The 17061-nt window shown below is 32.7% G+C and overlaps 2 protein-coding genes across 3 annotated transcripts; both read right to left on the reverse strand.

Moving 5' to 3' along the window:
* Window positions 1-4385: 4385 nt before the first annotated feature.
* LOC106293473 (pentatricopeptide repeat-containing protein At1g31430) lies at window positions 4386-6791 on the reverse strand. 2 transcript variants are annotated; one of them, XR_001260483.1, is made up of 2 exons: window positions 4783-6791; window positions 4386-4476 (listed from the first exon to the last, which is right to left on the reverse strand). XR_001260483.1 is itself a non-coding variant. In XM_013729150.1 (2 exons), the coding sequence occupies exon 2, from the start codon at window positions 6556-6558 to the stop codon at window positions 4981-4983; it is 1578 nt and encodes a 525-aa protein (XP_013584604.1). In that variant the 5' UTR covers window positions 6559-6582; window positions 6686-6791; the 3' UTR covers window positions 4642-4980. The 2 variants fall into 2 exon arrangements, 1 of the variants encoding a protein (XP_013584604.1); XM_013729150.1 differs by lacking the exon at window positions 4386-4476 and having other exon boundaries at window positions 4642-6582; window positions 6686-6791.
* Window positions 6792-6958: 167 nt separating this feature from the next.
* Window positions 6959-7696, reverse strand: LOC106294343. Its single transcript, XM_013729894.1, has 3 exons — window positions 7576-7696; window positions 7425-7487; window positions 6959-7342 (listed from the first exon to the last, which is right to left on the reverse strand). Exons 1-3 carry the CDS (start codon window positions 7630-7632, stop codon window positions 6959-6961), a joined length of 504 nt encoding a protein of 167 aa, XP_013585348.1. The 5' UTR covers window positions 7633-7696.
* Between the last annotated feature and the right edge of the window lie 9365 nt (window positions 7697-17061).

The raw sequence follows: 17061 nt of genomic DNA on the forward strand, positions 1-17061 counted from the left end.
TCTGTAGTGTCTTTTTCTTTGAACGCATAAACTGATTATGTTGATATCTGTAGTGTCTTTTTCTTTGAACGCATAAACTGATTATGTTGATATCTGTAGTGTCTTTTTCTTTGAACGCATAAACTGATTATGTTGATATCTGTAGTGTCTTTTTCTTTGAACGCATAAACTGATTATGTTGATATCTGTAGTGTCTTTTTCTTTGAACGCATAAACTGATTATGTTGATATCTGTAGTGTCTTTTTCTTTGAACGCATAAACTGATTATGTTGATATCTGTAGTGTCTTTTTCTTTGAACGCATAAACTGATTATGTTGATATCTGTAGTGTCTTTTTCTTTGAACGCATAAACTGATTATGTTGATATCTGTAGTGTCTTTTTCTTTGTACACCTCTCTTCTCTTCTTCTAATCCCCATTTCTTTTATTTTTTCAGAGCACAACTAATCTCTCTTGGTTTCACATTTAAATTTCGTTTAAAAAATAAAGGCCCAACTGATTATTAAGCAAAAGGGTGGTTACTGGTTACATCCCTTTATTATAAATTGATGCAGTTATACAAAAACGTAAAAAATTTAAGTTGGACCCAATTAATATCAATTGGTCTTACAGTAGTTTTAATAGAATAGATTTAGCCATAAAGTAATGCAAACCAAAAAAAAAGCACATCGACAATCTACACTTAAATGTACAATGAATTATATATTGAATCTGCATAAAGAAAATTAAACTGGTGGCCTTTACTGCATAGTATAATATATAACCCAACAAGTCCAACACTAATCTACTGATCATGATGAGTTAGAAAGAAACACAAGAGTTGCTCGTAATAATATTCTAGCGGTGTAGAGGCCAACGAATGCCTTCTCTTCCACAAGGTAAAGGAGCCGGCAAAGCTATGTGCGACGGCAGCTTCTCTCCCGGCATCACTACCGATACATCCACCACCATATTCACCGGAACCTATACCACCACCATATTCCTTCTAATTATTGAATTATAGAAAGATATGTCAATAATGTAACTGTATACATAATTATATAAAATAATGTGTTCTATTAATAAAATAAAATGTTAAAATTCTAAAAAGAAAAATGTTCAGATTATCCAATAACACACAAAAGAAAATTTTGATAGAATACTGTTGAAAGGAAGTAAGCAAACTTAGTTTTGATATAAACCCAAAAGAAAAGAATAATTATTATCATTTATATAAAAGTTTCCGAATATAAATATTAGAAATAAGTGGTGTGGCCATCGATAATTATGGAAAGGAGGTTACAAAATACATGTTTTGACCAATAGATGGTAGTTATGGAAATACAGTTTTAATTTCAATTCAGTTTAAAAGTATTATGTTTTATTTTTTTTTTAGATTTGATAACATAGAAAAACAATTATTAGACTCAACATATATCAATTGGTCATACTTGTGTTTTAATAGAATAGATTTTTTAATTAAACAATAACTTTATTCTAAATGTTGGCTCCCAAATTTTAGGTGATATGATGTGGTGGTTACAATTCTCATTGTGTAGTGGTTACATTTAAATTTCGTTTAAAAAATAAAGGCCCAACTGATTATTAAGCAAAAGGAAGGCGCAGCAGATTATTAAGGGAGAATACGTGATATAAATGAAGGGTGGTTACTGGTTACATCGCTTTATTATAAATTGATGCAGTTATACAAAAACGTAAAAAATTTAAGTTGAACCCAATTAATATCAATTGGTCATACAGGAGTTTTAATAGAATAGATGCCAAAATGAACGAATTTGCTGATCTTATGTCACATCAAGTAGCTCAATTTAGCTAAGTTATTAAATAATCGTATACTTAATTATATTATGAATAAAATGAATTAGTTTGTGAACTTATCCCAAATAAATATTGTAGAACTCAAAAGATTGATAATGAAACATTTTCTCTTTAATTTGAAATTTATCATTTAAGCTAAAGATTAAATAATTGAAAATAAGATTATTGTCATGGATGCTAAACTACCTCCACCGGAATCTTCTAATTTGGTTTGAAACCAATATTTGATAATATGAGTTAAAACGTAAACCATGCGTCTGTTGTCGGATGGCACAAAGCGTTTCGTGGATCTTTAAGATACCCGAAATCTGCTGCTAATTCAGATAAACACGGTGTGTGGTCACCAGGACTTTTCATATTATCTTTCTGGGAAAGATTTACCCTTTTTTTTTTTGAATTAAAGCGTAAATCACTCTTTTCACACAGAAACCTAAAATACTGAAAAACGAAAACTTAATTTCCTTTGAAAAGAGTCTTGTCGACCAAATAATTAAGTTATCTTGGTGCTGAATTTTCTTGCTCGTTCTGTTTTACGTGTTTGTTCCCATCGTTTCTGTTGATTAATTATAATGAAGATATTAGCAAATTCAAATAAAGAAAAAAAGAAACGAGGAGAGAAAGTATTTAAGTTTAAAAGATGTAAGATCATGTGATCATAATTAACATGGAGGATCACAAGATGTAGCTGCAGTGGCGGAGCCACATTGTATGAAAGGGGGGCATTTGCCCCCAACAACTTTTTAAAATTCCATGTAAATTACTGAATAAATTTAATATGCCCCCATTGTTTTGATCAAATATACGTTTGATCCATTGACTAATTTTACTCGTGTCCCCAACAAAAAAATTATCTGCCTCCGCCCCTGTGTAGCTGTTGATGCAACTCATAAAAGCAAAAGACGGTTTGTCGGATAGCGAATAAGAAAGAATATAGCTTGATACATTTAAAAGAGAGAATCATATATAAAAGTGAGCAATGTATTCAAGGCATAACTTGTTTATTGATATTGAGAAAACATAGTTTAGAGAGAAAACGAGTAAGGTTCTTCTACGGGGCTTTTCGAGTGTTCTTGTTTTTGTAAAATTCTTACGAGTTGATTCCATGAAGAGGATCCTGACAAACATAAAGCCTGAACTGTTTAAATTTTGTGTATGCGCTTCGGTATTTATATTTCTAGTAGTCTAGCATTTTCTCTATTTCTAATGAGTTAAGTCCAAATCATCTCAAAAAAAAAAGTCCATCACCTCTTTCTCAAAGTTTTTAATATCTCTGGTGTCTACTGAAAGCTTGAGAACGGTCACAAAAACGTCTTTCGACTGCAGGTTTTATCATAGTTTCGTTTCACACTTCCTCACTCTACACTGTTCCATTCTATACGCACTACATCGTTTGTGTCTATCTTTATCTTCACATCTAAATAGTATATCGTCAACTTGGCTTTAACTGGATTTTTATAGTATAAATCACCTACACGAATCATGCAATCACGTGTTTGGTGACATAAAAGTTACTAACTCATGCAAATCTTCGTTGTTAGTTTCAACTATTCTAGATAAGATCGAGAGGAATAATGAAATGACACAAGCGAAGCGATGACGCAGGTGGCAAAAAGGTAGTTTTGGCATGTAGTGCATTTAAATAGGTCTGTTTAGGGAGATTGATTAGTTATTCGGTATGGGTCGTAGCTTAGGTTCGGTCCCGACATGTCTCGTGTCTGTTACTATTAAGTATTATTTTTGTTTTAAAGGCTTTTATTTTGTGTGCGCAATATCTACATGTCAGAAAAAATAATTTGGTGTCGATAAACAAATGAAAATAATTAAGTCTTTTGAGGGTCTATTTTTGAAAACATTGGGATCACATAAAGCAATATTGACTCATTTTTCATAAATGAATATAGTTCCTAACTTTGTAAATATGGAAATGTATAGACTTTCAATTCTCTTATTTTAGTTAATGTTGTTTTCTTATATCACATCTTAAAGTTAGGGTGTTTTTATTTAATAACTGATTGGAACTGTACGGTTGTATAAATAATTAATATCGCTTCAAATTTTGTTTGCAACTTAATATATACACTATTATTTGAGAAATAAATTTGATTTGTCATCTTCTTCATAATTTTAGATTTATTCAATAGTTTTTATTAATATTTTATTATATATTTTAATAATAAACAGTTTTGGAAACATAATAATTACAATATATCATCTATACAAATATTTGATATTATATTATTATTATTATTATTATATATATAAATTTATTAGGTGAGTCAATGATTTTAATAGATAATTTAATAATATTTATAAAAGATAATAAAACACCTAGTTGTATATATTTTAAAATGTTTGAAGTACATAAATATAATTAACTATATATAGATAAAATAAGCTGATATATATACGTAATAATCTATATATGACCTATGCTATTCTAATGTTCAATTTTTTTTATAACCAATATCCACACAATTAATTTACGAAACTACCTTTAAAATGTTTGAAGTACACAAAATATAATTAACTATATATAGATATAATAAGCTGATATATATACGTAATAATTTTTATATGACCTATGCTATCTAATGTTCAATTTTCTATGTCTGGCTACTCCCCAGGAGGCTCATTGAGTGTTGATTCCTTCATTAAACCTGCAAAATAAGAAAGAAGAAAAGTAATAAGAATATGAAGAAGAAAGAGCAGAGGAAGCTGAAGTAAGCCAACTACAATGAGGAGGAACGCGCAAGAAGTAAAAGATAAAGACTAGATTAGTATAACAAGGAGTTATAGATTAATAAGAGTTGTTAGCACTGGTTTGGTTTAACTAAGTTAAGTTGTTTAGTCATAGTGGTTAAAGAGTTGCTGATTGTGTAAGATTAGTTGATTAACTAGTCAAGGACGTAGAGGTATGGATTAGGAGAAGATGTGCAAGGAAGCATAAGTGTAGAAGAAAATACAGTTTCGTGTTGGTCCCAGAAGTCTTGACTAAAAGAAAGCATTAGTTAAATATTCTTTGCAGCTAAAGTTGATAATCAGTGTCTTCAAGTCTAGAAGACCGTCTCATGATGCATTGGTTGTCCGGTTCCTTGAATCACAAGTAATGACTCCTTGTCCTAGCGACTTTTATTTATGTTCCCTTAAAGCAAGAAACAGTCTTACTGAAGCTCAATTTGAATACCATCAATCTCGACAGAACTGCATCCAGGAAACTTTGTGATTCCCAAATCTTTCATTTTCCTTCTCACACTCGTCACATCTTCCCATTTATTGGCAGATGCATACACACTCGCAAGCATAGTGTGTGCACTTGAATCACTAACTTCCACTTTCTCGAGCTTCTCCGCTACCCGTTCAGCTAACTCTAAATGCCCATAGTTCCGAGCAGCGCTTAGCAGAGAACAGTACAAAGGAACTAGACTTTCATCGCTTTCATTTCTCATCTCATCTATCACTTCCTCTGCTTCTTCTAACAAGCCAGCTCTGGACAGTAGGTCAATCAGACAGCTGTAATGCTCTGCTTTAGGCTGTATCTTATGTACTTTGGTCATCGAGTAAAAAACCCTACGTCCTTCTTCTACAAATCCACAGTGATTACAAGCTGTTAAAACCGCTACAAAGGTTATATCATCCAACCTGACACCAACGCTCTCCATCTCGTAATACAAGTCCATCGCTCTCCCTGACATCCCGTTCATGGTAAGGCCGTAGATAAGCGATGTCCAAGAAGCAGTGTCTCTCTCCTTCGTCTCATAGAAAACCTCCAGAGCTGACTCTATGCACCCACATTTTGCGTACATGTCCACAAGAGCAGTACCAACTACTCTATCCACCGTAACTCTGTTCTCATCTATGTACCCATGGATCCACTTCCCTTGCTCTAGTGCCCCCGTTTGCGCACAGCCTTTCAAGAGAGAGACTAGCACGAAGTTATCAGGCCTATTACCATCGGTTTGCATGCACCTGAACAGTTCCAACGCCTCGTCAAACCGGTTAAACTGTACATACCCATTCATCATAGCTGTCCACAAAACAACATCTTTCACGGGACTTCTCTCAAACAACTCTCTACCCTCGTCAATCCTACCGTTACCAACATACCCAGTAACCAAGCTAGTCCAACAGTTGACATTTCTGTTTCTCATCGAGTCGAAAACCGCTCTAGCCTTATCGAGACACCCGCATTTACAGAACATATCCACCAACGCGTTCCCAATCTTAACACTCATTTCAAACTCTGTGACAACAACATAGCTGTGGATACCTTCACCGACCTCCAGATTCTTCAAAGCAGAACAAGCTGAGAGAGTGCTCACAATCGTACTTTCATCAGGCTTCAAGTTACTCTCTTTACTCATCCGTTTGAAAACAGTAATGGCGTCATCAAAGCTCCCGTGTCCAGCGTAACTAGAAATCAACCCGTTCCAAGAAACAACATCTCGTTCAGGCGTTTCGTCGAACAGTTTATGAGTGATCTCCATCTTACCCAGTGCAGCGTACATTCCCATGAGTGAATTACATACGTAAGAATCGAACTTAAGCCCAGCTTTCACAGCGTAGCCATGGAGTTTCTCACCTTCTGTAACATTCCTCAAACGTCCGATTGATTTCAGAACAACGGGTAAGGTGAAATTATCCGGAGACGAGCCTCGTCCTCGCAATTCACCGAACAAAGCCAAAACTTTCGTGAAGCTTTTGGTCTCGGCTGAAGATGATGGGGCTTGTACCGAACCCATTTCACGTTAGAGCTTCAGACACAACTGAGAGAAAGATTATAGTCTACTTTAATGATTTGTTTGATGGGTCCGTCCTCTGTTTCTGTAATTTAAAAAGGGAAAGTTGTCAACTTTGTAGGAAACTGACCTTCTTCTGCGTATTATACCCTTTGTTACCGAAACCCAGAAACAGAGTCTTAAGTTTGTAAACTTGATTCGGTATCATGTTCAGTGTGAATATTACTGAGGACCCATCAAACACTGCGTGGAGAAAACGACTCAACTTATGATGATTACATATAAGAAGGAAGAAAAACATATATGATATATCTTACACAGATCATATTTACTCGTGGAAACATCAAACATATCTTTATGTGTACACTGTTTATGCTAAAGAAAGAGATCATGTTTGCCTCCACTATTTTGCTTGCAGGAGCTTTCCCTTGTTTCTCCACGTATGCAGACTGCTTTGCCCTTGTATTCTCCTTCCGACCAGCCTGTCCCAGCCACCTGATCTTTGTTTTATTAAACACCAACAAGATTGTTGGATCGAGGACTTTCTCTGTTTTGAATTGTTTAAAGGGAAGATGTACTCTTCTTGTGGACTAGAAGACTTGGTTTCGTTCTTGGAATTGAGTTTGGTTACTTCTTGGTGACTACACTCGGTGTCCTCTATGTGAATAGATTTGATCTCTCCCCTGTGGTTGGAATTGGTTTCTTCTTGGGGATGAGATACAGCATCCTCTAAATATAGAGGTAGTGACTTTGGTGATGATTCTGTAGCTTCTTCCTCAGCAACCATCTGAACAAGAGGACAACCAGATCAAGTGACTATCTTTCTATGTAGTCATCATCAGAAGTTTATCATAGAGAGACTTACTGACCTTGGAATGTAACTGATCGAGGATATCAAGAGCATTACGATGATATGATCTCTCAGCTTCAACCTGCGTTGGTAAATATCATTTCATATCCAATCCAGGGACCGGTAGCTAACCATGAGCTGCGCTGAGATATGATTCAAATATAGGTTACCAGAGTACGGAGGCGCTGATAAGATTCGTTCTGCTGCTGACTGTCGACTTCTAACATGGCCCTTAGTAGCTTCTTTGCCAAGAGTTTCTTGGCAAATCGGCCGATTCATACAGAGTGTCGCGTTATCGATCAGTACATACACTTGGTACATATTGATTCGGTGTTTATAGAAGATATTACATGGCTTTTTATATTTTATATTTTAAATAATTAGTAATTAATATTTTTTTTGTTATCAATCTATACATGACTCATACTGACTCTGTGAACCAAACCGGGAGATCTGCATCAATGTGAACGATGAAAGACGGTTGCTTTCTAATACTGCATGCTAGGCTATCTGCCCTTGAATTTGCGTCCTTGGTACATAGATGATTTATGATTGGAGGAAACTTTCTTTCAGAATCTTAATATCTTCCAAATAACTTGCAAAAGCTGGCCATTCTTCTAGTTCCGAAACCATCTTCACCAATTGAGAACAATCCATTGCAAACGTAACCTGAAACTGACGTAAGTTCCTCATACATTCTATTGCCTAAAGTAGCGCTTTTGTCTCCGCATGAAGAAGAGAGAGACTAGTCCATTCCTTGTCCCCATCAAGCTATCAAATCTTTCTAGAGTGCTGAGCCAACCTTGTCCGAAGAAAATAATTAGTAATTAATAAAAACATAATTTTATAAAAGGAGGTTGGGGAGACTCGATTCTAGGTCTGACCAATAATACATCAGATCCTTTAGCAACTATGCCAAACAAAAATTTGTTGATTGTATTCTCTCTTGTTTGGTATTATAAATACCAAATATTTTTTTTCAAATATTTACATCTTCTTCTTCCCATTTTTGTCTCATCATCCAAAGAAACTAAATAAATTATCAAAGGGTCCTTCTATCCCTTGTTTTATAGATAATAATAAAAATAAAATATTTTTTTAATAATTTTAAATTATATGTTTAGAAATTTGAACTTTTTCTAATTTTTATCAAAAAGAAGTTTTATTCGAAATTCCTTTTTCATTATTTTTTTGAAACTCAAAACCACTTTTTGAAACTATTTTTTAAATTATATTTTAAATTTTTAATATTATTTTTAAACACAATAATAATCATTAAGTTAATTAAACATAATTACTTATTATATACTTTGTGGAACTAATTCTAAATAATTAAAAACTCATAACAAGGAATATGAGCATATTTAGATGACGTAGGGATTCTGATTACAAGATTATTGATTGTACAATCTATTGTGTCTTATTTATATCTAATGTATTTTATTCAGATATTTCATTTTCATGTGTATGTTGTCACTGTCTAAACAAAAAGAAAAAGAAAATCAGAATCCATAGATCATCTAAATATGTTCATATCTAAATATGGTCATATTCCTTGTTATGAGCTTTTAATTATTTAGAATTAGTTCCACAAAATATATAAATTAAGTAATTGTGTGTAATTAACTTAATGATTATTATTGTGTTTAAAAAATAATATTAAAATTTTAAATTATAAATTCTGAAAAATAGTTTCAAAAAGCATTTTTGAATTTAAAAAAAAATCAAAAAAAAATTTCAAAAAAAATCGATAAAATAAATTAGAAAAATTAGAATTTGAAAACATATAATTTGAAAATATTTAAAAAAATTATTTTATTTTTATTATCTATAAAGCAAGGGGAACATGACTTTTTTATTATTTAGTTTGTTAGGATAATGAGACATAAATGGGAAGAAGAAGATGCAAATATTTGAAAACAAAATATTTGTTAGGTATAATAAGAAACAATAGAGAATACAATCAACGAATTTTGTTTGGCCTAGCGGCTAAAGGATCCAATGTAATATTAACGAGACCCGGTTCGATTCCCCTCTACCTCCTTTTAAAATTTATGTAATCAAATATGTAACGGACAGCTCAAATTCCGTTATTTTTTTATTAAGATAATTGTTCAATTTATATAAAAATCGAATTGTATTAGTTGGTATATGAAATTTGAGTATATTATGTGTTGATGTATGTTTTAGCATAAGGTGTGAGTGTATGTAATGATCGGGACCGTGGCACTCTGTTGATGTATGAATTGGCTGATTTCTCTATGTTTCTTCAGAAACATCATATTCCTTCAACTTTGATCTCCTCCTCGATACATCAGTCGCCTGTTCAAAGATAAACTTTTCATTTCTCCACAAATGCTAAGAGAAGTTCAAAAATGACTTTATCTTCGCTTCAACTTCTTGTCTCAGCTTGACGTAGTGATTCACTAAATGCCTAACGTCCTCCAAAGGCGCACTATATATCATTGTGTGAATTGGCTCACAAACCTAAAAAAAGAGAAATCTGAAACTATAGATCCTTAACTCCTTACTTCACTTGCAACCGTCGTACAAGAAAACGTAACGACATGGAATGAATTTTAGTTGTGGAGAAAGTTGAAGCTTGCTCCTTCGGTTCAACACTTTTATGACTGCTCTTATATTGAATTTATACTTTCTCCATATTACAGTATTCCATGTTTCAGAGAATATTTGATAGTTACATTTTATTTGGGCATTTTTTCTTAATAGTTCTTTTTAACTTTCTGTCTCTAAAATAGACTCTGAAACTGAAAGTCAACTAAATAACCTTTATTAAGTGATCAAAAGTCTACAATAGCCTTCTTTTAATTGTAATTAGATAAAACAATTAATAAATTGCAACCACGAAAAATAAGCGAGGACAACGGACTCTTGAAGTCATCTTCGACGACGAACTCCGGCGACGAACGAAACTATGATTCTCACTGTCGACGAAGCGAGTTGTGTGAATCGGTACGTTTTAATCGTTTTTATCAATGGTTTACGAAGAAACTCTCAATTTTATTTAGGGGTTTTAAATTGAGATTTGGAATTTTGTGTTGTTGTTCTTCGGATGATACATTTCAGCTTGTTTTGTTGTTTGAATCGTACATGGATAGCAAAATCAGAGTTATAAAGAAAGAATTTCAGGAAATTTCCTTCACATATAACTTTGGCTTAAGAAGTAAGAAGTAAGACGAGCTCGTGACTTTACTTTTTCTTAAGCAATTTGAATGTTTGATATTCCTATTTACTCTCTGATCAAAGAACCCTGTGTGAAGATTGTTGGAGTTGGTCTCTTTGTTGTATTTTCCTTTTTCACCTGAATGGTAATGTAACAATGTCAAAGTGTGATTGCAGGTCTCTGATGCTTTCAACAACAACCATTCTAATACTGACACCGATAACGCTGGTGATAAGAAGCTTAGTGAAGCTTGCAGGCACATCAAACACATAGGTATCAACCGTTAACGGTATGTTGTACATAAGTTGTTTTGTGATGGGTTTTGGAGCCATACCAAACATCCTATGGATTTTTAAAAAGTTATCGGATTTCTCTCCAAGGTACTCGCTTATTTCCCAATCTCTTAAAAGATTTCCCTTTTTGTGTGTTTATCTATTGTATTTGATATTGTCCCTCATGGTTCTGTAGTTTTATGTTAACTTTACTTGTGGGATATGTTTCTGATAGGTGAGTTTAATAACAATCATAGCAGTTCATCTGCAAGGTCTTAATCCTCTTTGGTCTCACCTCTAAGAATTTTGATACGATTTAATGTTAACTTTTGGCATTTAAAAATTGCAGCCTAGCTAGTCTTAGTAACTACCATGTGGTGAAAGGCCTATCTAACCATGTAAGATCCTTAGCTACTAATCTCTATGAGATAAGTGTTTATTCATTTCTTTGAGAAGATTGATTTTTTTATTTTACTTGTTTGATTTTGGGAAAGATTTGTAAAGTTTTAGGAAAACTTTCCAGAAAATCCGATATTAACAAATTTGAAAACAAATTTTGCTTGGTTACGCATGATAGTAACACGATGGGAGATTCATTACTTTTCAGACTAGCACATCATGAGTAGAAATATCCTATTAGTTCTCAGCCGAGCAAAACAGTGTTTATTTATTTTGAAACTATAGTTGAATGTATTTTGGAAGAGAAACTATTGGTATTTATATTATTATGAACATGTTTTTCAAGATATTACATAGCCTTTGACTGAGATCATTTCACCAAAAAATGAAAAGGTAAACACAAGTTTGTTTCATATATTTAACTGTAAAAAAGCCATTCATAACTACAACTAAAAATTTTTATTTATTTTTTAAGGAAAATACACAAGCTTTGGATAATGCACTTGCATCTACAATGTCTACACCAATTATTTAATCAAAATTAGAATGCTGATTTAAGAAAGTATCTTTAATAAAAATGGGTTTTTATTTTTCTACATAAATCTCTTACAGTTTTCTTTTGTTTTATATACTGAGACATACTGAAACTAGAATTCTTCCACCTAATGTGACACAACAAGTATGCTCAAATCTTTTTTTTACTTTTGGAGTTTTCAATTTATTTTAGGAAGCTTTTGTACATATTCATGATTGCCTTCCTGATTTTTGCAGCAAGTCAAATTCATTTATTTAATTGTAGAAACTCCTTCATAACTACTTTTGTTTTATTTAGGTTGTTTGAAGAAGTTTCAGGATATCTTGAAGCATTTTCAGTAATTCGATGAAGAAAGTGTTAAATGTGGTATCATTATAAAACATATATGTTATCTAGGATAGCTTGTGGCACTTTTAGGATGAGTATCAAAAAAATAATATGAGTGTGTTTTCTTGCATAAGTATTTACCTAAAAATAAGGATATATTTTGAAAGTACCGAGATCAAACCCAAGAACTCTCCGAAAGAAAATCATAGTGTGCAGCCGCTATGCAAAAGGTGTTATATTTGCCAAGTGTTACAATTAAACCGATATAAAAAAAACAGATTTATATTTAATTAAAAAAAGGATTTTGTTTCCAAAGGGAATCAAACGAGGGTGCATGTGTCTTACAAGTTTAGTAAGAGTAGTGGTTTAGCCGTATAATCATTTGTTATTGTCGGACATATAAATTTATTTAAACTTAAATTATCTATAATAAATGTTGGAAAGCATTTGGCAATTTTTGGATGGCCTTCCAAAATAATATATTAGTGTGTTTCTATGTAGCAAAATTTAAACTAAAAATTGAAATGAGATAAAAAAAAAAACCTAAGGATTTTATATCTGCATATTTGGTAAGTTTCAAATTGTGATGTAGAATTTTGAGAAAAAAAAATGGGAAAAAATTTACATCTCCCACAAGTCAAACCCAAGAACTCTAGGAAAGGGGAACATAGTGTGCGGCCACTAGGCCAAGTGTGTTATATATGTTTGTTGATGTAAACGAAACAATATAACCAACATATATAAACACATATATAAAAATTCCGAGGGGAATCAAACACGGGTGCATGTGTCTTTCAAGTTTAGTAAAAGTAGTGGTTTAGACGCTAGGCTAAGGACACATAAATTTATTTAAACATAAATTATGTATAATTAATTTTGGAAAGCATTTGACAATTTTTGGATGAACTTCAAAAATAATATATTAGTGTGTTTCTATGTAACAAAGTTTAAACTAAAAAAAGAAATGAGATCAAAAACTAAGGATTTGATATCTGCATATTTGGTAAGCTTCAAATTGTGATGTAGAATTTTGAGAAAAAAATTATGACAATTTACATCTCCCACAAGTTGAACCCGAGAAATCTAGGAAAGGGGAACATAGTGTGCGGCTACTAGGACAAGTGTGTTATATCTTTTTTATGTAAGTAAAACAATATAACCAACATCTCTTTATTCAATTAAAAAAAAACGTAAAATGTTCTGATTTTTTTTTGAATTAATCACAGTGTCCGGCGACCGATGTCAACCGACTACTTTGTGGGTCCCAGGAGTGCAATGTTAAATTATCTGGTGGCCAACAAGGATCGACCTGCGGGTTCACCGTATTGGGGTTATCCTTCAAGTGCCACTAGCCCAAGGGCCGTTGTTCAATGTTCCGATTTTGGGGGCAATCAAATATGGGGGGGGGGGGGCGCACGTGTCTGAAGAAAATTATCTGCTAGTACCAAACACAGAAATATATTTAAACCTAAATTATATATTATAAATGTTGGAAAGAATTTAGCATGTTTAGGATGAGCTTCCAAAAGAAAATATATGTGGTATGTTGCATATCACATAATCATCAAATAAACCACTCCTAGAAATTGTTCGTATAAACATATAATTCATCAATAAACCATTGAAGTGAAAAAGAATATAACATATTTGTAGAATATACATGACGTTTTAGAAAATTATTCATAAGACAATTGAGATATAGAATAGAACTCTCTGTTTTTTTTTTGTTTTCTTATAACAGATGCATAGACAGATAAACTTCATCATATAGCAGTCTTGCATGTGCTCTTGTTGTGTCCTCCTATGCCACATCTACAAGTGACAGATTCCATCAAATCCTTTAATCTTGCCGATGAAATTTTTTAGTTGGCAAGTGTTTCATATGGAGATTGGGGGAACATCTTCAACCATACTTTTCACCTCAAAAGAAACTACATAGCTCAAAGTTATATCTTCTTCTCGAACCCGGAAATCTTCAGAAACCATCTTAAGCAAATCGTCATATTGAAGATCTTCTTCTAAATTAATAAACGATGCAGACATGTTCTTATCCACATAGAACTCTCACTGGAAAGTTTCATTTGAACTCCATTCTCCACAAATACAAATAATTTCAACCATCTGTCGAAACCTTGTTAAAAAGATCAATACCAAATCTCAAAATGATCAACCAACTGTGAATAGAGACATTTGAACTAACTCTTCCAAAACAATTCAAAAAGCGTGTAAGGAAATCTTAAGGCAATCTTTTTTTCTGGATGACTATCCTAAATTTGAACAAAACCTTCCAAAATAATTCAAAAAACATACAAGGAATTCTTAAGACAATTCTTGTTCGGGATGGCTATCCTAAATTTGAACAAAGTCTTATAAAACAATTCAAAAAGAATACAAGGCAATCTTTGTTCAGGGTGGCTATCCAAAATTTGAACAAAGTCTTCCAAAACATTTCAACAAAGCGAGTAAGGCAATCTCAAGACAATCCTTATTCAGGATGACTATCCTAAATTTGAACAAAGTCTTCAGAAATCGGCAAACCAAAAAAGTCAAATACAGCATAACACGTAAAGCTTAATAATTACTAAGCCAAAGAAAATTGCAATTTTCACTAGCAGGGGTGTGGTAAAGCATCGAATAAATTTTGATATCTAAATGAAAACATGATATCTAAAGACACTTAATCAGACCATATTCAATTACAAGAAGAAGAAACAAAATCATGAACTTAGTCACTTGATCTTAGTATCAAAAAGAAAAACAAAACAGATGATCAGTAAAAAAAAATAGGGGTACAATTATTATTAACTACTTGATCATAGACATGGAGAAACTATTTCCATCGCAGCTCATGACGAGAGAGACAGATATATGCACTCAAAAAGCAAAACCCATAAGCTAGATAAATCAAGAAGAACGTGCAAATTTTGAATTGTTTTGAATGGTTTACTGCATCCACTTTTTATGTGTTTTAGATTGTTGTTCACGAAATAGTATGCTTCCTTTGCAGCCAAAGTGAATCTTACAAACATTTTCTTATGGTATCAAACATGTGAGGTTTCTACTGCTTTACTATATCTCTGTCTAATGAAAGCAATTAAAAACTATTTAAAACAACAAAAGCAATATAAAGGACCAGTAACAATGAAAAACAACATCGCTACCAGATACCTTTAAACCAAAATCACAAGAACCCATCAAAATGGATCATCGCATAAATGTTTGTTCAAATTGAACATTGATACCATATATCTTTGAGACGACGAAATTCGAAATCTATGTAATATAACTGTCAATCAAGTTAAAAAAAATCACTGGATCAAAGATATCTTTACGAAACAGAGACGGTGGCACAGCAGCGGATCTGAGGGAGACATATGTGATGACTGACGGCGAGGATGTGCGATGCCAGAGATGATGATGGAAGAGATGATCGACACCGGAGATAAGAGAAGCCGTCGACGCTGGAGATAATAGAAGCCATCGCGACTTGTGATCTCTTTCAATTTCCTCCCCAAAAAAAATTATAACGTAACTGAACAAAGAAATGGGTAATATGATAAATGTTCATATTAATGAAACCTAGTTTGGTGATTTTGGGGTTTGTGGACTAGATTGAGAAGAAAAACTTGGTTTAGAGTCATCTGAAGCTATTTCTGATTTTATTCTGTAAAAAATCATGTAACTAATTGTATTTTGAAAATATTTTATAATTGGTTATGTTTAAATTTAAAAATATTTTAAAATCTCTGAACTTACAAACAAAACATCATACATTTTAAATAAAAAGTATTTTTCTAATTCTAATCAGATAATCTTTTATTTTCCCTTAATTGTCTTATTTTTTAATAAGAAAAACCAAAGATATTTTAATTTATGAAAGCTTATTATTCTCTTCTTCGTATTGGCAGATGACTGCAAGAAAAACAAAATATATTTCAATTTTATTTTATCTATTTCTAAATTTCCTTTTCTACTTGAGGTTATCATATAACTTTAGAAAGATAAATTTCTATAAGTCTATTTCAAATGATAAGTCTTCAAGTTATTTTAGCTGTTGTGGCTTAATTTCGTCTGTCTGGCTTCACTTGAATTGAATTCTTTTTCGACTATTTTAGCTGTTGTGGCTATTTGTTTTTCGGTTTCAAAAATATAAGAAGAAAATAACAAAATTGTTATGAAAATAAGGGGAAAGTCTGTATCTTTATTAGACAATAAGAAGCCCTTTATATAGAGAATTACATAAGTATGAAACCTTACTACAATATGGGCTAGGAAATACAAAGACATAAGAATATGGGCCTTCGAATATGAGCTTCCACCAGACCTTGGTTTATAACACTCCCCCTTGGAAGACCATCTCCGAAGTGGTTTGTTATACGCTTTGGATGTTGCCTCATTAAAACCTTACCAGGAAAATCCAATGGGATAAAACCATGGTGAAAGAAAAAGAGTACAACACGTATTACTCTCCCTGTTAAGTACATCTCTGGATGTCAGCAACGCCTTAGTAATTAGATCCACCAAATCCTTGGTTGAGTGAACTTGGACGGACAAACAACCTGTATCATCAAAATAATTTACCCTTCTTCGGGTAGGTTAGTATCAAATGGACCCAAGTCTTTAGTTCATTGTAGGTAACAAAAATATGTATAATCCCGTTCTAGTGCCTTTGGGTCGATCATGAGCTATATCTAGCTAATAGATTACGGCAAATTATTTATCTAGCCTTGTATGGCTCGCCAAATCTGTCAAAACTTTATGACACTTAGACATGGAATTTCGGGACCAAAGATCTCCTCATTTTCTTCATTAGGGCCGAAATTATCTTTTCTAAACTGAGGAACCTTATAATTATGGGACTTGTCAATTCGTAAGCTTAGTCCATATCAAACTTCTTGAGCACGTTATCTATGTATGTCATTTGATGCATAAAGATTTT

The sequence above is a fragment of the Brassica oleracea genome, chromosome C5, assembly GCF_000695525.1.
Source record: "Brassica oleracea var. oleracea cultivar TO1000 chromosome C5, BOL, whole genome shotgun sequence".
In the NCBI taxonomy this organism is placed as follows: Eukaryota; Viridiplantae; Streptophyta; class Magnoliopsida; order Brassicales; family Brassicaceae; genus Brassica; species Brassica oleracea.